Raw genomic sequence first — 23648 nt, 5'->3', positions numbered from 1 at the left:
TTTGAGACTAATTTTACGGTGTACAAGTGAGGTAAATGTTGTACTATGAACGAGTTTGTTATCACCATTGGACAATAAGTTCCATACTTGGATCAAATGATGTATGAATCATGATGAGGATTATCGATTCAATGATAAAAAACAAACTTGTGCATGATACAACATTCCTTATTCCTTATTTATGCAGAGTAAGTTTATTTCCACGAGTACTTTTTTGTTTGTTCTTGTTCATCTTTGTTGAATATTGTTACTAATAAGTGACCAAACCAATTAGATGAAGCGAGTATTTTTATATACAAGGGTACATTGTAAATCATAAGCTCTCGCGAATGATCTAAATGATCTTGACTATGTAGTTGGAGACGTAGGCAACATTGGCTGAAAATGGGAAAAGTGTTGATGAGCAAGTATGAGTTTGGCAAACTATTAGGCCAAGGTAACTTTGCAAATGTTTACCTTGCAAGGAACCTAAGAACTGGTGACAATGTTGCTGTTAAGGTTATCGACAAGGAGAAAGTCCTAAAATTGGGATTCGAGGTTCAAACACAGCGAGAGGTTTTGACCATGAGACATGTTAAACACCCGAATATTCTGCGTCTCTACGAGGTGTCGGCTACCTAAACAAAGATTTACTTAATTATATAGTATGCCAAAGGTGGTGAGCTTTTTGAGAAAATAGAAAAAGGAAGATTAAGCGAGAATCAAGCAAGAAAATACTTCCAATAACTGATAAAAGCTCTTGATTTCTGCCACAAACAGGGCGATTACCATCGGGATTTGAAGCCTGAGAATTTGCTTTTCGGTGGAGAATGGTGATCTCAAAGTAGCCGATTGTGGAATGAGTACGTTCCTGGAAGCTTATCAGCGCAACAACTTGCTGAAAACAGCGTGTGGAACTCCGACATATGTAGCTCCTGAGGTTGTGTGCCGAAAAGGTTATTATGGAGCTAAAAGTGATGTATCGTCATGAGCAGTGATCCTATATACTCTTTTGGTGGGATATTTACCATTTTATGACAATAATCTTATGGTTCTGTATGGAAAAATCTACTGGGGCGAATACAGATGTCCAAACTGGTTTCCACTTGACATACAAAGATTGTTAGCCCGAATTCTAGACCCTAATCCGAATAAAAGGATAACCACTGCTAAGATAATGGAAAATACTTGGTTCCCAAGAGGGATATATCTGAAAGCTATTCAAATGAAAAAAGAGATTACAAATGTATCTGATGATGAAACTGCTGCTGTTAAGCCAACTCAAGCATTGGCTCAACCAACATATTTAAATGATTTTTACATATTTTCTTTGTCAACAGAGCTTGATTTGTATGTCCTTTTTGCAACTAATAACAACGAAAAGGAAGACTTTAAGTTTACATCCATGAGCTCGCCCTCTTCTATCGTGGAAACAATAAAGGACATTGCACGCATTCTACAGATGGAGATAGTTAAGACGAATGGAGGGATGCTGAAGTTGGAGTGGCCAGGGGAGTGTCGAGAAGAGCCACTTATCATTTCTGCTGAAATATTCGAGTTTGCTCCGTCTTTCTATTTGGTGGAGATGAAGAAGTCCTGCGGCGATGCGTTAGAGTACTATAAGATAATGATGTGACATATAAGGCCAACTCTCAAAGATATTGTATGGATTTGGAAAGGTGAAAAGTAGAACAACATTACAAGGCGGTGGTTAGTCCTGAAGAGATTAATCGATTTCATATTTGGAATTATTTCTGCAAAATAATTTATTATGACAGTTGAGATGTTGATGTTAGTACCAAATATTTCTAAAAACAAAAATTTCCCATGTACTAGACATGCTATTCGATTTTAGTCTTTGAAATTTTTGTACCAGTTTTAGTCCTGAAGCATATGCTTGAAGAAAAGTTTAGCCGAAACTTATCTGGTTGTTCTGTGATCAATGCTGTCAAATATATATCATGTATGACTGATTGTGAAATGTGATCATGTCATTGTTATCAATGAATGAAACTTAAATTGTTGGAGTTGAGATTTGAACCCTGTCACTCCATGAGTGCATAATCACGGTTAAATAGTTTCACTGTAGTGCAATGCTTTATCGTAAATATAAAAAAATAAAGCACGTACAAAAATGAGGTATTACTACGATTCAGAGTTAGACCGTTGTAACTTAGTGTTACGAAAGGTATATTTTGTAGTATTGTACTACTCCGGCAAGATTTATAAGCAAAAAAAACAATTCATGGTTATTAAGAATGCTAATTAAATGCATTTGATTTTGTTGATTTCATGTAAAAGACATAACACAATTACTAATATATTCTTAATGAAAATTTCATCCATATTATAAAGTAATGAATATAGGGATAATTTCGAAATAAAAACATTAAATGCAACTAGATTTGTCAACATTTGATTATTTTAAAAAAATAATCACTATTTTCAAAAATAATACCAAAATAACCACCTTTTCAAATTAATTACCAATATAACCACTTTTCAAACAAAAAGAATTATCTATCTAAAATAGTCGTCATACCAAATGACACATGCATTGCTTGATGCACTATGGCGTCATGTCTAGTGGCTACTGCATGCACCACAAGCCAATGCAATTGACACATGCTTTGCCTTTTTGCACTATGGTGCCATGCCTAGTGGCTACTACTGAATGCAGAATCCGCCATTGCACGTGGCACATGCATGTATCACTTAGTCCACACGCCACTCCATGTGGCTACTGCTTTTTTTACAACTCTATAAATACAACATCCCCTACCATTATTTTTCACACATCTTTTTACCATCTCCTTACATTTTTCTTCAATCTCTTTCAATTTTTGTTCAAAATGTCTTCATATATGTGTCCATACAATCACAAGAGAAGCGGTGATTTAATTTATTCGACAGTAAAGCCTCTGATGAAGATCCGACTATGGAATATAAAGATGTTCAAACATCTTAACATGACATTGATCCACTGGTTAGATGGAGACATTGCATAGGATGAAAAGATCAGAAGAATTCAAAGGCTTGATACCATATTCAATCAAAATGTAGAAGTTCATTTCTGGGTGAATGTTAAAACTGACAGAGATGTTCACATGATTATGTATAGTTGTCACAAAATTGTTTTGATGGTTGTAATCGCATAGTTATGTTGTTTAGTTGTTGTATTTTTTTGTGTTGTTGTTTAATTGTTGTAGTTGTTTGTATTGTTGTTTAATTGTTGTTTAAATTATTGCTTAGTTGTTGTTTTCAAGTTATTGTAACAGAATGTTATGATATTTATAAATGAAAGTTGTTTTTAAAATAAAGCAAAACCGTTACATTTAAAATTATGTTGCTGTGCTTGGTCTAACGCTGAGATAATTTGTACGATTATGTCTGGGCATGTGACATGAACTACATAATCTCACCATTTTGTTTGTCGTATCCATTTCGGTTCAAGTACCTGTGCTGTTAGGGCAACCCTTTTTCTTTCTTCGCGCTATTTCATTGTGTCAGAGTATGTCCCCTTGATATGCAGACCAAAAAATCTCTTTTGCAACCACTGAAAAAAAAATATTATAAATATTTCATATGCTAATGAATTTGTAAAAGAAGAATAGTAAGTTGGAAGGATCATGTCGAACCTTTGAACATGCCTCTATGACATGAGAGAAAGGCATACGAAAGAATAAGAACTTTCCGCAGTCGTACCAACCTCTATCTAGTTCCACTCGGTAGTGTATCCTCGGCCTCCCTTCATTGTGATCCATTGACTCAGCAACACTAAACCAACCTTTAGTACAACCAAACATTGTGACCACATGTGTGTTAGCTTTGGCAGCTTCCTCCTTAATGAATTTCATTGAAGCATCACTAAACAGCTGCCCCGATTATAATACTTAACTCCATTTGGAACGTATGATCTCAAACAACGCCCCTAGGCTAAATTAGGATGCTCGCACTGAAGCGGTTATTGGTAGATTTTAGATACCTTTGAAGACAAAGTTCATTGGTTTCACAAGATTTATTGTCAAGTGACCTCATCGTTGACTATTGTCGTATGCCCTAGTCCACTTCTCCAATAGAATATTATCGATCCACCTTCCTACATCTGCATTTGTCAATCGGATGTCTTTGCAATAGTGTTTGGAGGAAGGTTCTGTTAATGCATACCTTACGTTGACAACCTTCTTTCGTAGCGTCTTGTCATTGATCTCCCGCGTGAAGTTTTGAGCGATATGTCTAATGTAGTAGACATGCGTCGAAGGAGGATCCTGTCAGCCGTTATCAATGTTTTTATAGACACCTCAGGGAAATCGTGGGAGACCTCGAAGATAGACTAATGCACTAGGATGTGGAACATGAGGACGTTTCGATCGGGCGAGTCATTAATTTTCTTGTCAATTATTATGTATTTTATTTTTACAACATAATATTATTAATTATTTTTCATTTTATTTTTTATTACAATTTTGTTAATGCGACACTTGCAATGACACATGCTCTTAATGACATAATCTATGCGTCAATCGCATTGACTTGTGGTGCATGCAATAGCCATGCCTATTGGCGCTATAGCGTAACAAGCAAGTGCATGCGCCATTTGATATGGTGACTGCTTTAGACATGTAATTTTTTTGTTTGAAAAGTGGTTATGTTGGTAATTGATTTGAAAAATAGGTTATTTTGGTATTATTTTTGAAAATAGTGGTTATTTAAATTTTTGTTTTGATATTTATTTATATTTAAAGCCAAATTATTTTGAAATTTTTTGTTTATAAATTAGGTCGGAAGGAGTATGTAACATAAAGCAATAATAATGTGATATTAGTGATAAGGTAACAAATCCAAGTCAGATTCATGTAATCTGTTTTATACACAAACTTTCTTATGGATTTATTAATTAAAACCTAATCAATTTTATAAAAAATATTTTATATTTATTTTTTAAAATTTAATATTAAAAAAATAATGAGATTTACATAATCTCTAGTTTTGAAATTTTTTAATATTTTAAAAGATCTCAATTAAAATTTTATTTTAAATCTTGAAATTGATTAAAGTAACTCCTATAATAAATGTGATAAAATAAAATAAAATAGATATATTTGAGCACAATGACAGTGATACCATATTGTCTGTCTTTTTGTTACTAATAAAAATATAATTGCAACATTATTCCAAATCATTGTGATTCAAAATATATTCTCGTTATTTGTATTAGTGTAATTTTTTTTTGACAAAATATAATCTATAAGTTAATGATAATTATACTATTCTAGATATCAATTTTTAAAGGATATAGATTATGAAGATACCATATATCTGTCTTTTTGTTAGTAATAAAAATGTAATTGCAACATCATTCCAAATCATTGTGATTCAAAATATATTCTCGTTATCTGTATTAGTGTAATTTTTTTTTGACGAAATATAATCTATAAGTTAATGATAATTATATTATTCTAGACATCATTTTCTAAAGGATATAGATTATGAAGAAAAAAAATATGTACCATAAATATTTGTACATTATCGACCAATAAAAATGTGTATTTCGTCAAATCACCTTTTTAAAAAAATATTAAGATGATATGACAAATATAAATATTTTGATTAGTTGTATATATAATATAGTTTGATATCATGTGAGTACTTCCTTTAAACTCATATATTATATTTATTTTCTTTGATTTTTTTTTATATTATTAAAGATATAAATTTGTGAAGGATATATTATATTCATTTTTAAGAAAGAGATATCAATTTTTTTATGATATATTAATTATTCACTCATAGATATGATTCATATTTATGATAACGTGAAACCAGCGGCTCTCTTCGGTGTACACTAAAATCCTATCAAACTCATTTACAAAACCACCAGTGAAATGCAACAAAAATGAACCTATTAATGTAACCATATCTCATACAATGTATGTTTTTTGCTTTATTCATTTCAAAACTGTCTAATATGCATGTTTTTTGTGATGTTACCTTAATGTGCCAAATAAACTATTTTTGTTTCAATGTTTGATATATTATTACTGCATAGTACCTTTTACCTTTTATGCCCTTACCCTACTTTGGAATTTGCAAGTTTTTTTTTTCACCAAGTAGAAACCGAAACTCTACTTATATATAACAACCATGTTTTAGCTTACACAATACACTTTGCTCTCTAGTTTCAAGTCTTTCTCTTCTCCTTAATCGGTATTGCTTTCTTTTTCTATATCTCTTTTATCTCATGTTCTTACTTTAGTTTGTTAATGTTGGAATTAAATTCATGTTTATTATCCTAAATTTTGATTGTTTATTTTCGAGACTAATTTTACGGTGTACAAGTGAGGTAAATGTTGTACTATGTACGAGTTTGTTATCACCACTGGATCAATAATTTCCATACTTGGATCAAATGATATATGAATCATGATAAGGATTATTGATTCATTGATAAAAACAAACTTGTGCATGATACAACATTCCTTATTCCTTATTTGTGCAGCGTAAACTTATTTCCATGAATATTTTTGTGTTTGTTCTTCATCATCTTGGTTGAATATAGTTACTAATAAGTGACCAGATCAATTAGATGAAGCGAGTATTTTTATATACAAGGCTACATTGTAAATCCTAAGTTCTCGCGGATTATCTAAATGATCTTGTGGTTACTATGTAGTTGGAGACGTAGGCAACATTGGCTGAATTTTGTGTTTGTTTTTTTTCTTTCTCTTTTTACTTTAGGGTTCAGATATATGGAGAACATTAAGGACATCATATTTATGCTTCTGGGGTTAACCCGGAAATGGAGAAAACGGGAAAAATATTGATGAGCAAGTATGAGTTTGGCAAACTATTAGGCCAAGGTAACTTTGCAAAAGTTTACCTTGCAAGGGACCTGAGAACTGGTGACAATGTTGCTGTTAAGGTTATCAACAAGGAGAAAGTCCTAAAATTGGGATTCGAGGTTCAAACACAGCGAGAGGTTTTGACCATGAGACAGGTTAAACACCCGAATATTCTGCGTCTCTACGAGGTTTCGGCTACAAAAACAAAGATTTACTTAACTATTGAGTATGCCAAAGGTGGTGAGATTTTTGAGAAAATAGAGAAAGGAAGATTATGCGAGAATCAAGCAAGAAAATACTTCCAACACTTGATAAAAGCTCTTGATTTCTTCCACAAACAGGGTGTTTACCATCAGGATTTGAAGCCTGAGAATTTGCTTTTGGACGAGAATGGTGATCTAAAAATAGCCGATTTCGGAATGAGTACGTTCCTGGAATCTCATCAGTGCAACAACTTGCTGAAAAGAGCGTGTGGAACTCCGACATATGTAGCTCCTGAGGTTTTATGCCGAAAAGGTTATTATGGAGCTAAAAGTGATGTATGGTCATGTGGAGTGATCCTATATACTCTTTTGGCGGGCTATTTACCGTTTTATGACAATAATCTTATGGTTCTGTATGGAAAAAACTACCAGGGAGAATACAATTGTCCAAACTGGTTTCCACTGGACATACAGAGATTGTTAGCCCGAATTCTAGACCCTAATCCGAATAAAAGGATAACCACTGCTAAGATAATGGAAAATCATTGGTTTCGAAGAGGGTTATATCCGAAAGCTGTTCAAATGAAAAAAGAGATTACAAATGTAGCTGATGATGAAACTGCTGTTGTTAAGCCAACCCAAGCATTGACTCAACCAACATATTTAAATGCTTTTTACATACTTTCTTTGTCAGCAGGGCTTGATTTGTAGTCCTTTTAGCAACTGATAACATCGAAAAGGAAGACTTTAAGTTTACATCCATGAGCTCGCCCTCTTTTATCATGGAAATAATAGAGGACATTGCGTGCATTCTACAGATGAAGATAGTTAAGACGAATGAAGGATGCTGAAGTTTGAGTGGCCAGGGGAGTGTCGAGAAGATCCACTTATCATTTCTGCTGAAATATTCGAGTTTGCTCCGTCGTTCTATTTGGTGGAGATAAAGAAGTCCTGTTGCGATGCGTTAGAGTACCAGAAGATAATGATGTGACATATAAGGCCAACTCTCAAAGATATTTTCTGGATTTGGCAAGGTGAGAAGTAGAACATCATTATAAGGCGGTGGTTAGTCCTGAAGAGATTAATCGATTTCATATTTGGAATTATTTCTGCAAAATAATTTATTATGACAGTTGAGATGTGGATGTTATTACCAAATATTTCTAAAAAAAAAATTCCCCTGTACTAAACATGCTATTCGGTTTTAGTCTTTGAAATTTTTGTACCAGTTTTAGTCCTGTAGCATATGCTTGAAGAAAAGTTTAGCCGAAACTTATCTAGTTGTTCAGTGATCAATGCTATCAAATATATATCATGTATGACTGATTGTGAAATGTGACCATGCCATTGTAATCAATGAATGAAACTTAAATTGTTAAAGCTGAGATTCGAACACTGTCACTCCATGAGTGCATAATCACGGTGAAATAGTTTCACCTTAGTGCATTGCTTTATCGTAAATATAAAAAAATAAAGCGCGTACAAAAATGAGGTATTACTACGATTCAGAGTTATACTGTTGTAACTTAGTGTTACGAAAGGTATATTTTGTAGTATTGTACTACTCAGGCCAGATTTATAAGAAAAAAAAAACAATTCACGGTTATTAAGAATGCTAATTAAATGCATTTGATTTTTTTGATTTCATGTAAAAGACATAACACAATTACTAATATATTCTTAATGAAATTTTCATCCATATTATAAAGTAATGAATATATGGATAATTTTGGAATAAAAACATTAAATGAAACTAGATTTGTCAACATAAGATTTTTTTAAAAAAATAACCACTATTTTCAAAAATAATACCAAAATAAGCACCTTTTCAAATTAAATACCAATATAACCACTTTTCAAACAAAAAGAATTATCTATCTAAAATAGTCGTCATACCAAATGACACATGCATTGTTTGATGCACTATGCCATCATGTCTAGTGGCTACTGCATGCACCACAAGCCAATGCAATTGACACATGCTTTGCCTTTTTTCACTATGGTGCCATGCCTAGTGGCTACTACTGCATGCAGAATCCGCCATTGCATGTGGCACATGCATGCATCACTTAGTCCACACACCACTACATGTGGCTACTTCTTTTTTTACAACTCTATAAATACAATATCCCCTACCATTATTTTTCACACATCTTTTTATCATCTCCTTCCATTTTTCTTCAATCTCCTTCAATTTTTGTTCAAAATGTCTTCATATATGTGTCCATACATTCACAAGAGAAGTAGTGATTTAATTTATTCGGCAGTAAAGCCTCTGGTGAAGATCCGACTATGGAATATAGAGATGTTCAAACATCTTAACATGACATTGATCCATTGGTTAGATGGAGACATTGCATAGGATGAAAAGATCAGAAGAATTCAAAGACTTGATACCACATTCAACCAAAATGTAGAAGTTTGTTTCTGGGTGAATGTTAAAACTGACAGAGATGTTCACATGATTATGTATAGTTGTCACAAAATTATTTTGATGGTTGTAATCGTATAGTTATGTTGTTTAGTTGTTGTATTTGTTTGTGTTTTTGTTTAATTGTTGTAGTTGTTTGTATTGTTGTTTAATTGTTGTTTAAATTATTGCTTAGTTGTTGTTTTCAAGTTATTGTAACAGAATGTTATGATATTTATAAATGAAAGTTGTTTTTAAAATAAAGCAAAACCGTTACATTTAAAATTATGTTGTTGTGCTTGGTCTAACGCTGAGATAATTTGTACGATTATGTCTGGGCTTGTGACATGAACTACATAATCTCACCATTTTGTTTGTCGTATCCATTTCGGTTCAAATACCAGTGCTGTTAGGGCGACCCTTTTTCTTTCTTCGCGCTATTTCGTTGTGTCAGAGTATGTCCCCTTGATATGCAGACCAAAAAACCTCTTTTGCTACCACCGAAAAGCAAATATTATAAATATTTCATATGCTAATGAATTTGTAAAAGAGGAATAGTAAGTTGGAAGGATCATGTCGAACCTTTGAACATGCCGCTATGACATGGGAGAAAGACATACGAAAGGCTTGGAACTTTTCGCATTCGTACCAACCTCTATCTAGTTCCACTCGGTAGTGTATCCTCGGCCTCCCTTTATTGTGATCCATTGACTCAACAACACTAAACCAACCTTTAGTACATTCAAACACTGTGACCACATGTGTGTTAGCTTTGGAAGCTTCCTCCTTAATGAATTTCATTGAAGCATCACTAAACAACTGCCCCGATTATAACACTGAACTCCATTTGGAACGTCTGATCTCAAACAACGCCCCTAGGTTAAAATAGGTTGCTCACACTAAAGCGGTTATTGGTAGATTTTAGATACCTTTGAAGACAAAGTTCATTGGTTTCACAAGATTTATTGTCAAGTGGCCCCATCGTTGACTGTTGTCGTATGCTCTAGTCCACTTCTCCAATTCAATAATATCGATCCACCTTCCTGCATCTGCATTTGTCAATCGGATGTCTTTGCGATAGTGTTTGAAGGAAGGTTCTGTTAATGCATACCTTGCATTGACAACCTTCTTTCGCAGCGTCTTGTCATTGATCTCCCGCATGAAGTTTTGAGCGATATGTCTAATGTGGTAGACATGCGTCGAAGGAGGATCCTATAAGTCGTTATCAATATTTTTATATACACCTCAAGGAAATCGTGGGAGACCTCGAAGATAGGCTAATGCACCGGGACGTGGAACATGAGGACGCTTCGATCGGACGGGTCATTAATTTTCTTGTCAATTATTATGTATTTTAATTTTATAACATAATTTTATTAATTATTTTTCATTTTATTTTTTATTTCAATTTTTTATAATTATAACTTAGAAAATTAAAAATTAAAATAAAAATAAAGCATGCGCCACTTGCAATGGCACATGCTCTTAATGACATAATATATGCGTCAATCGCATTGACTTGTGGTGCATGTAGTACCCATGCCTATTGGCGCTATAGTGTAACAAGCAAGTGCATGCGCCATTTGATATGGTGACTGCTTTAGACATGTAATTTTTTTGTTTGAAAAGTGGCTATATTGATAATTGATTTGAAAAGTAGGTTATTTTGGTATTATTTTTGAAAATAGTGGTTATTTAAATTTTCTGTCAAATTTTTTAAAAAACTTTTGTTTATAAATTAGGTTGGAAGGAGTATGTAACACAAAACAATAATAATGTGATATTAGTGATAAGGTAATAAATCCAAGTCAGATTCATGAAATTTGTTTTACACACAAACTTTCTTATAGATTTATTTATTAAAACCTAATCAATTTTATGAAAAATATTTTATATTTATTTTCTAAAATTTAATATTAAAAAAATAATGAGATTTACATAATCTCTAGTTTTGTAAATTTTTAATATTTTAAAAGATCTCAATTTCAATTTTATTTTAAATCTTGAAATTGATTAAAGTAACTCCTATAATAAATATGATAAAATAAAATAAAATAAAATAGATATATTTGAGCACAATAAAAGTGATACCATATTGTCTGTCTTTTTGTTAGTAATAAAAATATAATTGCAAGAGCATTCCAAATCATTGTGATTCAAAACATATTCTCGTTATTTGTATTAGTGTAATTTTTTTTGATAAAATATAATCTATAAGTATATTATTCATGATATCATTTTTTAAAGGATATAGATTATGAAGATACCATATATTTATCTTTTTGTTAGTAATAAAATATAATTGCAACATCATTCCAAATCATTGTGATTCAAAATATATTCTTGTTATTTGTATTAGTGTAATTTTTTTTTACAAAATATAATCTAAAAGTTAATGATAATTATATTATTCTAGACATCATTTTCTAAAGGATATAGATTATGAAGAAAAAAAATATGTACCATAAATACTTGTACACTATCAACCAATAAAAATGTTTATTTCGTTAAATCACATTTTTTTTAAATATTAAGATGATATGACAAATATAAATATTTTGATTAGTTGTATATATAATATTGTTTGATATCATGTGAGTACTTCCTTTAAACTCATATTTTATTTATTTTCTTTGATTATTTTTATATTATTATGGATATAAATTTTTGAAGGCTATATTATATTCATTTTTAAGAAAGAGATATCAATTTTTTTTATGATATATTAATTATTCACTCATAAATATGATTCACATTTATGATACCGTTATTTCAGCGGCTCTCTTCAGTGTACACTCAAATCCTATCCAACTCATTTACAAAACCACCAGTGAAATGCAACTAAAATAACCTATTAATGTAACCATATCTCATACAATGCATGCTTTTTGCTGTATTCATTTCAAAACTGTCTAATATGCATGTTTTTTGTGATGTTACTTTAATGTGCCAGACAAACTATTTTTGTTTTAATGTTTGATATATTATTACTACATAGTACCTTTTACCTTTTATGCCTTTACCCTACATTGGAATTTGCAATTTTTTTTAAAACCAAGTAGAAACCGAAACTCTACTTATAAGTAACAACCATGCTTTTGCGTACACAATAAACTTTGCTCTCTAGCTTCAAGTCTTTCTCTTCTCTTTAAATTGGTATTGCTTTCTTTTTCTATATCTCTTTTATCCCATGTTCTTCCTTTGGTCGGTTGATGTTGAAATTCAATTCATGTTTATTATCCTAAACTTTGATTGTTTATTTTAGTTTATTTTCGAGACTAATTTTACTGTGTACAAGTGAGGTAAATGTTGTACTATGTACGAGTTTGTTATCACCATTCGATCAATAAGTTTCATACTTGAATCAAATGATATATGAATCATGATGAGGATTATCGATTCAATGATCAAAAACAAACTTGTGCATGATACAACATTCCTTATTCCTTATTTGTGCAGCGTAAATTTATTTCCATAAATATTTTTTTGTTTGTTCTTGTTCATCTTTGTTGAATATAGTTACTAATAAGTGACTAGATCAATCAGAGAAAGCCAGAATTTTTATATACAAGGCTACATTGTAAATCTTAAGTTCTCGCGGATGATCTAAATGATCTTGTGGTAACTATGTAGTTGGAGACGTAGGTAACATTGACTGAATTTTGTGTTTGTTTGTTTTTCTTTCTCTTTTTACTTTCAGGTACAGATACATGGAGAACATTAAGGACATCATAGTTTATGCTTCTGGGGTTAATCCGGAAATGGAGAAAACGGGAAAAGTGTTGATGAGCAAGTATGAGTTTGGCAAACTATTAGGCCAAGGTAACTTTGCAAAAGTTTACCTTGCAAGGGACCTGAGAACTGGTGACAATGTTGCTATTAAGGTTATCGACAAGGAGAAAGTCTTAAAATTGGGATTCGAGGTTCAAACACGGCGAGAGGTTTTGACCATGAGACAGGTTAAACACCCGAATATTCTGCGTCTCTACGAGGTTTCGGCTACCAAAACAAAGATTTACTTAATTATTGAGTATGCCAAAGGTGGTGAGCTTTTTGAGAAAATAGAAAAAGGCAGATTATGCGAGAATCAAGCAAGAAAATACTTCCAACAACTGATAAAAGCTCTTGATTTCTGCCACAAACAGGGCGTTTACCATCGGGATTTGAAGCCTGAGAATTTGCTTTTGGACGAGAATGGTGATCTCAAAATAGCCGATTTCGGAATGAGTACGTTCCTGGAAGCTCATCAGCGCAACAGCTTGCTGAAAACAGCGTGTGGAACTCCGGCATATGTAGCTCCTGAGGTTGTGTGCCGAAAAGGTTATTATGGAGCTAAAAGTGATGTATGGTCGTGTGGAGTGATCCTATATACTCTTTTGGCGGGCTATTTACCGTTTTATGACAATAATCTTATGGTTCTGTATGGAAAAATCTACCGGGGCGAATACAGTTGTCCAAACTGGTTTCCATTGGACATACGGAGATTGTTAGCCCGAATTCTAGACCCTAATCCGAATAAAAGGATAACCACTGCTAAGATAATGGAAAATCCTTGGTTCCGAAGAGGGTTATATCCGAAAGCTGTTCAAATGAAAAAAGAGATTACAGATGTAGCTGATGATGAAACTGCTGCTGTTAAGCCAACCCAAGCATTGGCTCAACCAACATATTTAAATGCTTTTTACATACTTTCTTTGTCTGCAGGGCTTGATTTGTCTGTCCTTTTCGCAACTGATAACAGCGAAAAGGAAGACTTTAAGTTTACATCCATGAGCTCGCCCTCTTCTATCGTGGCAACAATAGAGGACGTTGCGTGCATTCTGCAGATGGAGATAGTTAAGACGGATGGAGGGATGCTGAAGTTGGAGTGGCCAAGGGAGCGTCGAGAAGAGCCACTTATCATTTCTGCTGAAATATTCGAGTTCGCTCCGTCTTTCTATTTGGTGGAGATGAAGAAGTCCTGCGGTGATGCGTTAGAGTACCAGAAGATAATGATGGGACATATAAGGCCAGCTCTCAAAGATATTGTCTGGATTTGGCAAGGTGAGAAGTAGAACAGCATTAGCAAGGCGGTGGTTAGTCCTGAAGAGATTAATCGATTTCATATTTGGAATTATTTCTGCAAAATATTATATTAGTACCAAATATTTCAAAAAACAAAAATTTCCCCTGTAATAAACATGCTCTTTGGTTTTAGTCTTTGAAATTTTTGTACCGGTTTTAGTCCTGAAGCATATGCTTGAAGAAAAGTTTAGCCGAAACTTATCTGGTTGTTCTGTGATCAATGCTGTCAAATATATATCATGTATGACTGATTGTGAAATGTGGCCCTGCCATTGTTATCAATGAATGAAACTTAAACTAATTTACTAAAAAGCGAACGCATACAAAATGATTGCTTAAATACATACCGATAGTCGATTCAACTTCCCTGTTCTTTAATAAGTGATCTGAATTTTTAACATCTGTATTTAATTTATTAGATTTTGGATGATCTAAATCTTTAACAAGATTAGTATCATAATGCTAAAAATCACAGGGATTTTCCAAATGATTTTTCCTAATAAAACCGGTCTTCTTTGACGCGGGCGGTGATGTATGAATGTTTCAACTTGCCAAGGGATTTTTTGTTCAATGTAGCCCCATTAGTTATTAAGTTACCATATGATTAAGTTCTAAGTTTTCTTCATTCTGCCTGAGAATTTGCGGTTTAGATATCTATTTGAGGGTCATGAATATTCTTCTAATTGAATGCATTCTTTAGTTATTTAAAATATATCTTATTCCATAAATAAAAAGAGATTGAAACATTGTATTTACACATGACATTATATTGGCAAAAGCAAGAAACATAAACTAATATTCCACACATAATTTACAAAAGATCACACCTGGTGTAATGAGGATACTTTATATTTCACTTGCCCTACCTACTTAATTAGACTTTTCTTGGATTTAGATTCCTCACCACTGTTGCAAGGTGCACTTATGGGCCGCGGGCGCTGTTTCTCTAATCGGATCGAACGTTTCCCACTGCACTGCACCGCGCAGCGGCTATAGGATCATTTCTCAGTTTTCATACTTGTAAACCAAGAGATGCATCCAAAGTCGGGTTAACCTCCATTTGAACGCAAAGTGCCTCTTTGACCCTTGTCGACTCCTTCTTATAAATGTACCTACTTGAAACCCAAAGAAACACCAATAAATTAACACTTGACATGATCAAAAGAAACCCATAATAGTAATCCAAGTGAGAGTCATTCAAGTTATCAGCTATCCAACTTTTTCTATACCCTCTTCCTGTTATCTTATCAGTGATTGTCACCAAAAAGCTGTTCAAGAAATTCCCAACACCAATTCCACTTGTGAAGAAAGTTGTTCCAAGACTCTGCATATCTTCCGGGGATTGATCATAGAAAAATTCCAACAATCCAATAGCATTGAAAACATCTGCTATACCAATAAGAACATATTGCGGTAACAGCCAAAATATACTCATCGGGACAATATCTTTAGGACCCAAAATGTGATTCGCTTTTATGACATGAATTCTTCTAACTTCAACTGCATAAGCAATTGCAATTGCTATGATTTGGATTGAAAATCCAATTCCAAGTCTTTGAAGCAATGTGATTCCTCTGGGGTGGCCGGTTCTCTGGCGCATGAACGGAACGAAAAGTCGGTCGTACATTGGCACTGAGAGCAACATGGAGAGGGTTACAAAGCTACCAAGAGATGCTGCTGGAATTTTGAAATCAGGACCAAGGTTTCTGTCTAAGGTGGTGCCTTGTTTCACAAAAAGAGTGTTGATTTGTGCCCAAATGGTGCTTGGAATCAGTGTTACTAGCCATATTAGAAGCATACCAAAGATTAGCTTTGCTCCTTCTACTTGGTTTACTGTCATTGGTACTCTTGATGAACCTGTAGTAGGATCTTTTTTAATAGCAGCCTTGTCCAAAAACCTGAAATGAATTCACTCCAGCAGTGGTTAATTCCATTGGTTATAAAATCAAAATTCAAATCGTGAATCAAAAAACATATACTTTGAATCATGAATTGAATATTATTACTAATCCTGAGATAAATTGCTATTAGAAATGTCATTTTTAAATAAAAAACAAGTGACATAACAAAATTATAAGTTGACATATCATATCTGAACCTAATATGATTCAAGATTCAAGTCATATCATCAAAATTGTTAACAGAAAAGAAAAGTGTCTGATTATAAAAAGTTGACAAAGAATGAGATTGGCTGCATTCAATTCGAGTAAGAATTCAACTAGATTCATATCTAAATAGAAACACACTAGAGGGTTTAGTTTAATATCGAATTGAGTTAGTTTCTATCACTTTTTAGTTTAGTATAGCAAGTTATTGAGAATCATGGTTAATTCATGTTTTCCAATCTCTTTCTAGCTAACAGAATTGATTTAGGAATTTTTTTTCTTCCTTTCATAAAGAATTAGTTATGGAAAGTTCCAAGTTCCAATCTTCTTGTGGTAATGGATCCATTCTATGGCTATCCTATGTATATCTATGCACCTAGAAGAATGCATATGTGGACAGTAGATTATCCCTGTTTAGCATGCAACGAATTATGGTTGGTCATATCAACTAGTGGTGTTTGTAATAATTTTCCACAGTAATGATTGGTGGATACAACTGTTACACATTTCCTATATTGGAAAAATTGGCTGAAAGATAGTGACTAATCATTGAAGTGGGCCTCATAGTATTACGTGTAGAATGCACTTAGAAGAAACAACTTGCATGATGAGTAGTGTGAGTGAGAGCAAATTCATGTTTGAACAGTAAAATCAAATATCAACTGCAAGATTCCTTTGTTTTTGTGCGAAAATTTTAAATTTTCATTACTGTATATAAGATGAAAAGTAAGTGTTACATACAATACAATCCTGTATGCCAAATTTGATATTCTGATATCATATTTGTGGTTGTAAAGCTGTTAGATCAAGAAATTCAATGAAATTAATAACCAGACAATTCTTCTAAATTCAACCACTCTTGGTGCGCCACCCTTTTCATTTAGGAAATAAAATTGGACATTACTTCAGTTGATTACTTGTGGGCCAAGACATTAAAAATGGGGAACACGTAATCTTAGGACATGGGACCATTTCCTAGATTTTCTATCACAAGGATGCGAGTCTAGTACAGATGGAAAATTCCTTTCCTGTGTTAGTGTATGTTTGTATTGGCTGCGAGTTTAGTAAAATTCCGACGACACTAGAAATTTGTTACAATTGCAAAGTGTAACTGTTGTAAAAAACGCAGTGGCACACCGTAGCTAAACTCACCATCAATGCGAAAATAGATTTAGTAGAATGCAAAGTGCAAACATATAAAGCTTTAAAAGTTGCTGACCTCAAAGTTGGAGTGTGATAGACTTGCCGTTTTCCCCTGCCAACATTACCTTCCATCTCATACTCATGCAGATCCGAAGGGTTACTTGGAAGTTGAAGTTTTCTATTCTTAATGGCAGCAATAAGGACGCGAATTATGTCCCTAGCAGGACTTTTCGTAGTCCTAACTTTATGCCGATAAATCGGCGTCCCTATATAGAAAATAACCAAGGACAATAATAAACCAGCAGTAGGAATACCATACCCAAGTCCCCATCCTAAATTCTCTTGAATGTATACAAGGCCTAAAGTTGCAATTAAGGCACCTAAAAACGAGGTAAACATCCACCAGTTAAAGAAAGAAGCCTTTAACTCTTTCTCACGAGGATTAAAATCATCAAATTGGTCGGCACCAAAAGTTGATATATTTGGTTTTGTCCCACCTGCTCCAATTGCCATAGTGTAAAGCGCTATGTAGAAAAATGCAACTTGTGATGTTGAGGCTTTGTTACAAACACCATTTGTGCATGTTGGTTTCAAACTCTTGAGTGATACAGCTATAGTAAGAAGTGTCATTCCCTGTCACAAAAACAAATATAATTAATGCATAATACTATAACATCACTGTGCCATAAAAATAAGGTAAGTAAAGTGGGCCAATAACTTCATTGTTAAGCTTGTTTTGGACAATACTTAATTAATGTTGACAAATGACAATATATACTATTGTATCCCACAAATGCAATTAGTGGCCTAAAAACTGAGTATCCATATCCTCTGTGCACAACTGCAGAGACTAATCCCTCGAGGCGAACATGACCACAATGGGCGGCGGCAACGTAAGCTAGTATCTAGTATAATGATGTTGAAATTGTAATTTATACCAAGACATAAATGAGAGATGAGAGGGTGAAAGTCCAGAATCGACCCAAGTGAGAATCAGCGATGTAAGCACCAAGGATTGGTGTAATCCAAACAGATCCTGACCATGTATTCACATTCCTAACTGATGAAACAGTGTCTTCATGAAGCTGTGTTGTAAGGTAATTCACCAAGTTTGATGCTACTCCATAGAAAGCCATTCTTTCAAATGCTTCATAACCTGAAATAGTATAAACTTTATCATGCTATATATAACTCCATATATTAACAATTATACATAATCTAAGAGAAGCTTGTACACAAAAGATGCATGTTTGTATGGTCTTACCAACGAGAAAAGCGCAGGCTTTCCATTTGCCAGTTTTAGAGGGAACAGCAGGTTTGCCACGGAAATCAACAGTGCCATCTTGGGTATAATCATCTTTGGTTTCCATAGAAATATTATATTTTATAAAGGAAAAGAAAGTGATATATCAAAGAAAGCAACTAATTGTGAGAGAGAAATGGTTGTAGTAGCTATATATAAAGAGTAGAGGCTCACTTATTATCTTAAGGTAAACTATAATCAAGTAAACTTTGTCATTGGATTGAGATGCATTCACGAAGTAAAATCTCACTTAAAATTTGGTAAAGTTACTTCAAAATACAAATTTAGAAAGTGGATCCTTATTAGTATATATCAACTTTGAAAGTGTGAGGTATATGTAACTTGAATGGGAAAGAAATGATGATTTTGAACACTTTATAAGTGAGAGATTCTACATATTTAATATATTAAGATTTGTCTATATTATAAGATTTGTTTAGCATCATAATATTATGACGGAGAATTTACATAGTAAAATAAAGTTGTTGTGACGTGAATTTCACGTCTCAAACACTCTTTAATAATTAAATAACATTTTAGATGGTGAAATATTTAAAATTAAAAAAAAATGTTATGTCATGTTAAACACAATAAATAAAAAAATATGTTAGAGATTTCACATGGAAAGATTTGAATTTTTAAAAAATTAAGTTGTGACGTGAAAATCACGTCGCAACACACCTTTTAGAATTTTCAGTAATACGTGAGAATCTTTTCTGAACGAATTGATAGTGATTGGTCAGGAAAATGTGACCGTTGTGACTGGTCAACACTCCCGACATGAAAATCACGTCATAAAACAACAGTTACTTTTTGTTTGCCACGTGATTTTCACGATGCTGAATTGCGATGTGATTTCCACTATGTATAATGATTTATTTACATTCCAACTTCGTCCTCCATGCACATAAACCGAAACATTTTCTTCATTTTCTCTCTTCCACTCATTAAATCCCGTCACTCTCAGCTTTTTACACATTTTCTCACCATCATCCTTCCTTATCCAACCTCAATTTCCCCACTTTTTCTCTCTTCTAACTCAACAAGTAAAAAATTATATATATTCATATTATTATTTTTATTTGATTTTTTGTTATGAATTTTATTTTGTTATTAATATTTGTTTTATTTTTTGTTTTTAATTTAGGTTATTTTAAGGCAAGAAGTTGATCCACAAAATATAATTTGTTGAATTATTGAAATTATTTTGACAATTATATATATATATATATATATATATATATATATATATATATATATATATATATATATATATATTATATATATATATATATATATATATATATATATATATATATGTTAGATTTATTTCGTTGTTTGGATTTTGATAATTAAATTTAGTATGTTAATATGTTTTTATATTAGTTGAATTTTTTTTCATTTTTTATTTTTTATAATAATTATTTTAGCAAAATATATATTAAATAGTTATAGTAAAAAAACATAATATACTAAATAATATATATTATTTTTCCAAATTTAATATAATATTAAACAGAATGTATTATTAAGTAAAATATTAAATATATTACTAGATTTATTTTGTTATTTTAGTTTTAAATATTAATTTTTGAAAAATATTTGTAACTATTTTGAATTTAATCATTTTAAATTGAAATTAGTATTTTATTTTTAAATATTAGTATTTTTTATTATTAATTGAAATTAAAACATTTTATTATAAATAAATTTATAATTTTTATATTATTAATTTCGTAATAAATAAATTATAAATAATTATTATTAAATTTCGAAATAAATAAGTTAATAATTTTTTTTAAGAAAAAAGTGATTTATATCGTGGAAAACACGTCGCTAATCATAAATAATATTTCAAATCAATGTCGTGAAAAACACGTCGCAAATATGATATTAGTGACGTTAAATTCACGTGGCAAAAATGCAACCATGACCTGCAAACCTGACGTGCAATAGTGGAGAAGCAGAAATGCAGCAATATTTTGTGACGTGAAAATCACGTGGCAAATGTTGTGACGTGAATTTCACGATGCAACTCTCTGACGTGATTTTCACGTGGTAAAAAAGTTGCCACAACTGTTATTGCCTCGTAAAAAATTGTGACGTTAACGTTGCTTTGTGATGTGATTTTCACCATTGTTTCGTGAAAATCACGTCACAACACACATTTTTTTGTAGTGCTAATTCATTTAAAATGATTGTTTAAATTTTAATGTGATGATCCAAAACCCCCTCATGACTCAATACTGGTATTAAAGTCTGGTCTAACAAAAACTCTTTGAATCTTTGGCCTAAAACATAGGTGATGCAAATAGGTATGATGAATTTTTTTTATATCATTGACCCTCTCTTGATAGTGAATGAATTTTTTCTGTGATGGAACAAGAATTGACCGGTGATCGATGAATGTAGATTACAATGATGTACTTGAGCTTCTGGTGCGGTGGAAGAGAAACTGACATGTAAGGTTAACACTCCAACTTTCAAGTCAGTATGAGAATAAAATGAATAAATGAGATTTGAATTCAAAAAATATATTAGAAATGACATGTCTCCCTTATAAAGGAGAGTGATTATAACCACTTGTTAATCTATTGGCGTGGAATGCAGAGATCCATTCTTAATTTTGGATTGAAATCACATGCATACTTGCATATTATTTGAAGGGATTTTTTAATGCATCATATATGTTTTTAAGCATCATGCAATTTTTTTAAAATGCCTCCAATTTTTAGAGATGCATTTCCGAACGCACCAAATGCTCACTCAACACATATCCTTCACATATTCATCGATTTTCAACTCAATAGGTTGTATTTCACCCTTCCGTCAGTATCAATCTAATCTCCACAAAACTCAATCTTTCTCACCTTCTTGTTTTAAGTATTAGGCAACAATCCATTCAACTTGGACGTTACGCTGACGAGAGATGTGGTGCCATCCATAAACCTCCACGGGAGGTGAAGCTCCGTTGAATTACATTTCTGACTTAATCAAAAATTGAGGAAGAAACATTTTTTGAGATGTTTTTATCAAACAACAGGTGACCTCCTATTTATACAACTTTGTATTTACTCTAGATCACATACAACTGTCGATGCAATCACAGTCATCCAAAATTATCGACAAAATTCCGAACGTTTAAAATTCCAAATGAAAATTTCATTTTGGTTGAAATTTCCAATATCAAATGATAAATTTTAAATTTTCTAAAAATAATTGAAACTTACTAGAATTTTTGAAAATTTCGATATATCTGAAATTTGCAATTAACTACCAGAAATTTTGTTTGTACCGGATATTTCGTTTTAGCCTACTAAAAATTTTTAAACAAAAATTTTATTTAATTTTTAATTAGAGATAATTTTGACATTTTAAAAATATGAAGGATGTCAGATATAACTGAGGATGGCAACTTAAACTATCTGAAAATGTGATCCACTTAATTTTTTATAATTGAAAAACAGTAAAAATAGTATCTATAAAATTGTTTGTAAGTTTTGTCCTATTTTTTATTCACAAGAATGTAGTTTATTCATGATTTTTTACAATGTTATTTTCATGGTTAAAGGATGAGAATATAACATTCCCCAACAAAATAAAATTCAAACAATTTTAACTTCTCACTTTTACTCGCAATTGTTTTTATAATTTTAAATGAATTAAATTTATAACATTTTCAAAAAATTTATGTTAATACATATCCATTAGACAACTCAAAGATTACAAAACTTTCATTAATTAAACTAATGCAAAAAAGTGGGATTAGAGAGAAATGATATTTCCAACTTCATTATCCACCTCGATCAGACTTTTTAATTAAACAAGGTAAGGTCATAAAACTAAATAACTCTCATAAAAAACAAAATGCCTCAATTGTAAAGTAATTTTGTTAAGAATGAGTGATATATATAGTTTTAAATTTGGTTTTAGCTTGAATTTGGATATACAGTGGAGGAAAAAAACTACTTTTACTATTAATGATGTTGTGAAAACATTGTTCACTTGTTATTTTCAAATTGATTGAAATTGACTTAAATGTTATTGTCCTTTGAATTTGCAGGGATGAGAATATGCTCATGCTTGTGCTTTGGAAATACTTTGAGGAATTTGGCTTGCTTATGTTAGCATTGGTTTGAGGAATTTGGAATTGGCTTGTAGAATTTGGATTTGTAGCATTTGTAGTTTTCTTTTGGAAATTTTGAAAAATGGATATTGAAAAAAATAATGACTTGTTATTAAAATGAAAATGATTGAAAAATGGTTTATGAAATTTGAATTAAAAATTGTATGTTGTTATTTGAATGTAAACAATAAAATAGAAATGTGAATTGAAAATATGCAATTGGAAATGTTTGGAAAAGTTTATTTATGGTTTAATGAAAATGAAATTGGCCATTTGGAATCAAGAAATTTGACTTAATGATCATGATTTACAAAGTAGAAATGACTTGAAAAAAAATGGCTTAAAACACATGAAAATTGGATTAGGTTCAAATGTCGATCTTGTTGGTCAGTTTAGTGGTCGGTGACCTGATCTGGCCAAGAAATGGACTGATCATGGACCTAGTCATGGATCTGATTCCTTGATCCAAATGG

The 23648-nt window shown here is 32.1% G+C and overlaps 2 protein-coding genes and 1 pseudogene across 6 annotated transcripts; 2 read left to right on the top strand and 1 right to left on the bottom strand.

Moving 5' to 3' along the window:
• Nucleotides 1–564: 564 nt before the first annotated feature.
• LOC127080285 (CBL-interacting protein kinase 2-like) lies at nucleotides 565–1615 on the top strand (annotated as a pseudogene).
• A 4474-nt stretch (nucleotides 1616–6089) lies between these two features.
• On the top strand, nucleotides 6090–14630 carry LOC127084071 (CBL-interacting protein kinase 2). Of its 5 annotated transcripts, none has more exons than XM_051024458.1 (2): nucleotides 6090–6186; nucleotides 13141–14630. In XM_051024458.1, the coding sequence occupies exon 2, from the start codon at nucleotides 13145–13147 to the stop codon at nucleotides 14486–14488; it is 1344 nt and encodes a 447-aa protein (XP_050880415.1). In that variant the 5' UTR covers nucleotides 6090–6186; nucleotides 13141–13144; the 3' UTR covers nucleotides 14489–14630. The 5 variants fall into 5 exon arrangements, with proteins under 5 accessions (XP_050880415.1, XP_050880416.1, XP_050880417.1 ...); XM_051024459.1 differs by lacking the exon at nucleotides 6090–6186 and adding an exon at nucleotides 6747–6976 and having other exon boundaries at nucleotides 13394–14630; XM_051024460.1 differs by lacking the exon at nucleotides 6090–6186 and adding an exon at nucleotides 6747–7009 and having other exon boundaries at nucleotides 13427–14630.
• Nucleotides 14631–15198: 568 nt separating this feature from the next.
• On the bottom strand, nucleotides 15199–19328 carry LOC127084070 (protein NRT1/ PTR FAMILY 5.1). Its single transcript, XM_051024454.1, has 4 exons — nucleotides 19011–19328; nucleotides 18685–18902; nucleotides 17823–18379; nucleotides 15199–16396 (listed from the first exon to the last, which is right to left on the bottom strand). The coding sequence occupies exons 1-4, from the start codon at nucleotides 19114–19116 to the stop codon at nucleotides 15511–15513; spliced, it is 1767 nt and encodes a 588-aa protein (XP_050880411.1). The 5' UTR covers nucleotides 19117–19328; the 3' UTR covers nucleotides 15199–15510.
• Between the last annotated feature and the right edge of the window lie 4320 nt (nucleotides 19329–23648).

Source organism: Lathyrus oleraceus, chromosome 5 (genome assembly GCF_024323335.1).
Source record: "Lathyrus oleraceus cultivar Zhongwan6 chromosome 5, CAAS_Psat_ZW6_1.0, whole genome shotgun sequence".
NCBI lineage: Eukaryota > Viridiplantae > Streptophyta > Magnoliopsida > Fabales > Fabaceae > Lathyrus > Lathyrus oleraceus.
This window is presented reverse-complemented; position numbering and strand designations above follow the sequence as displayed.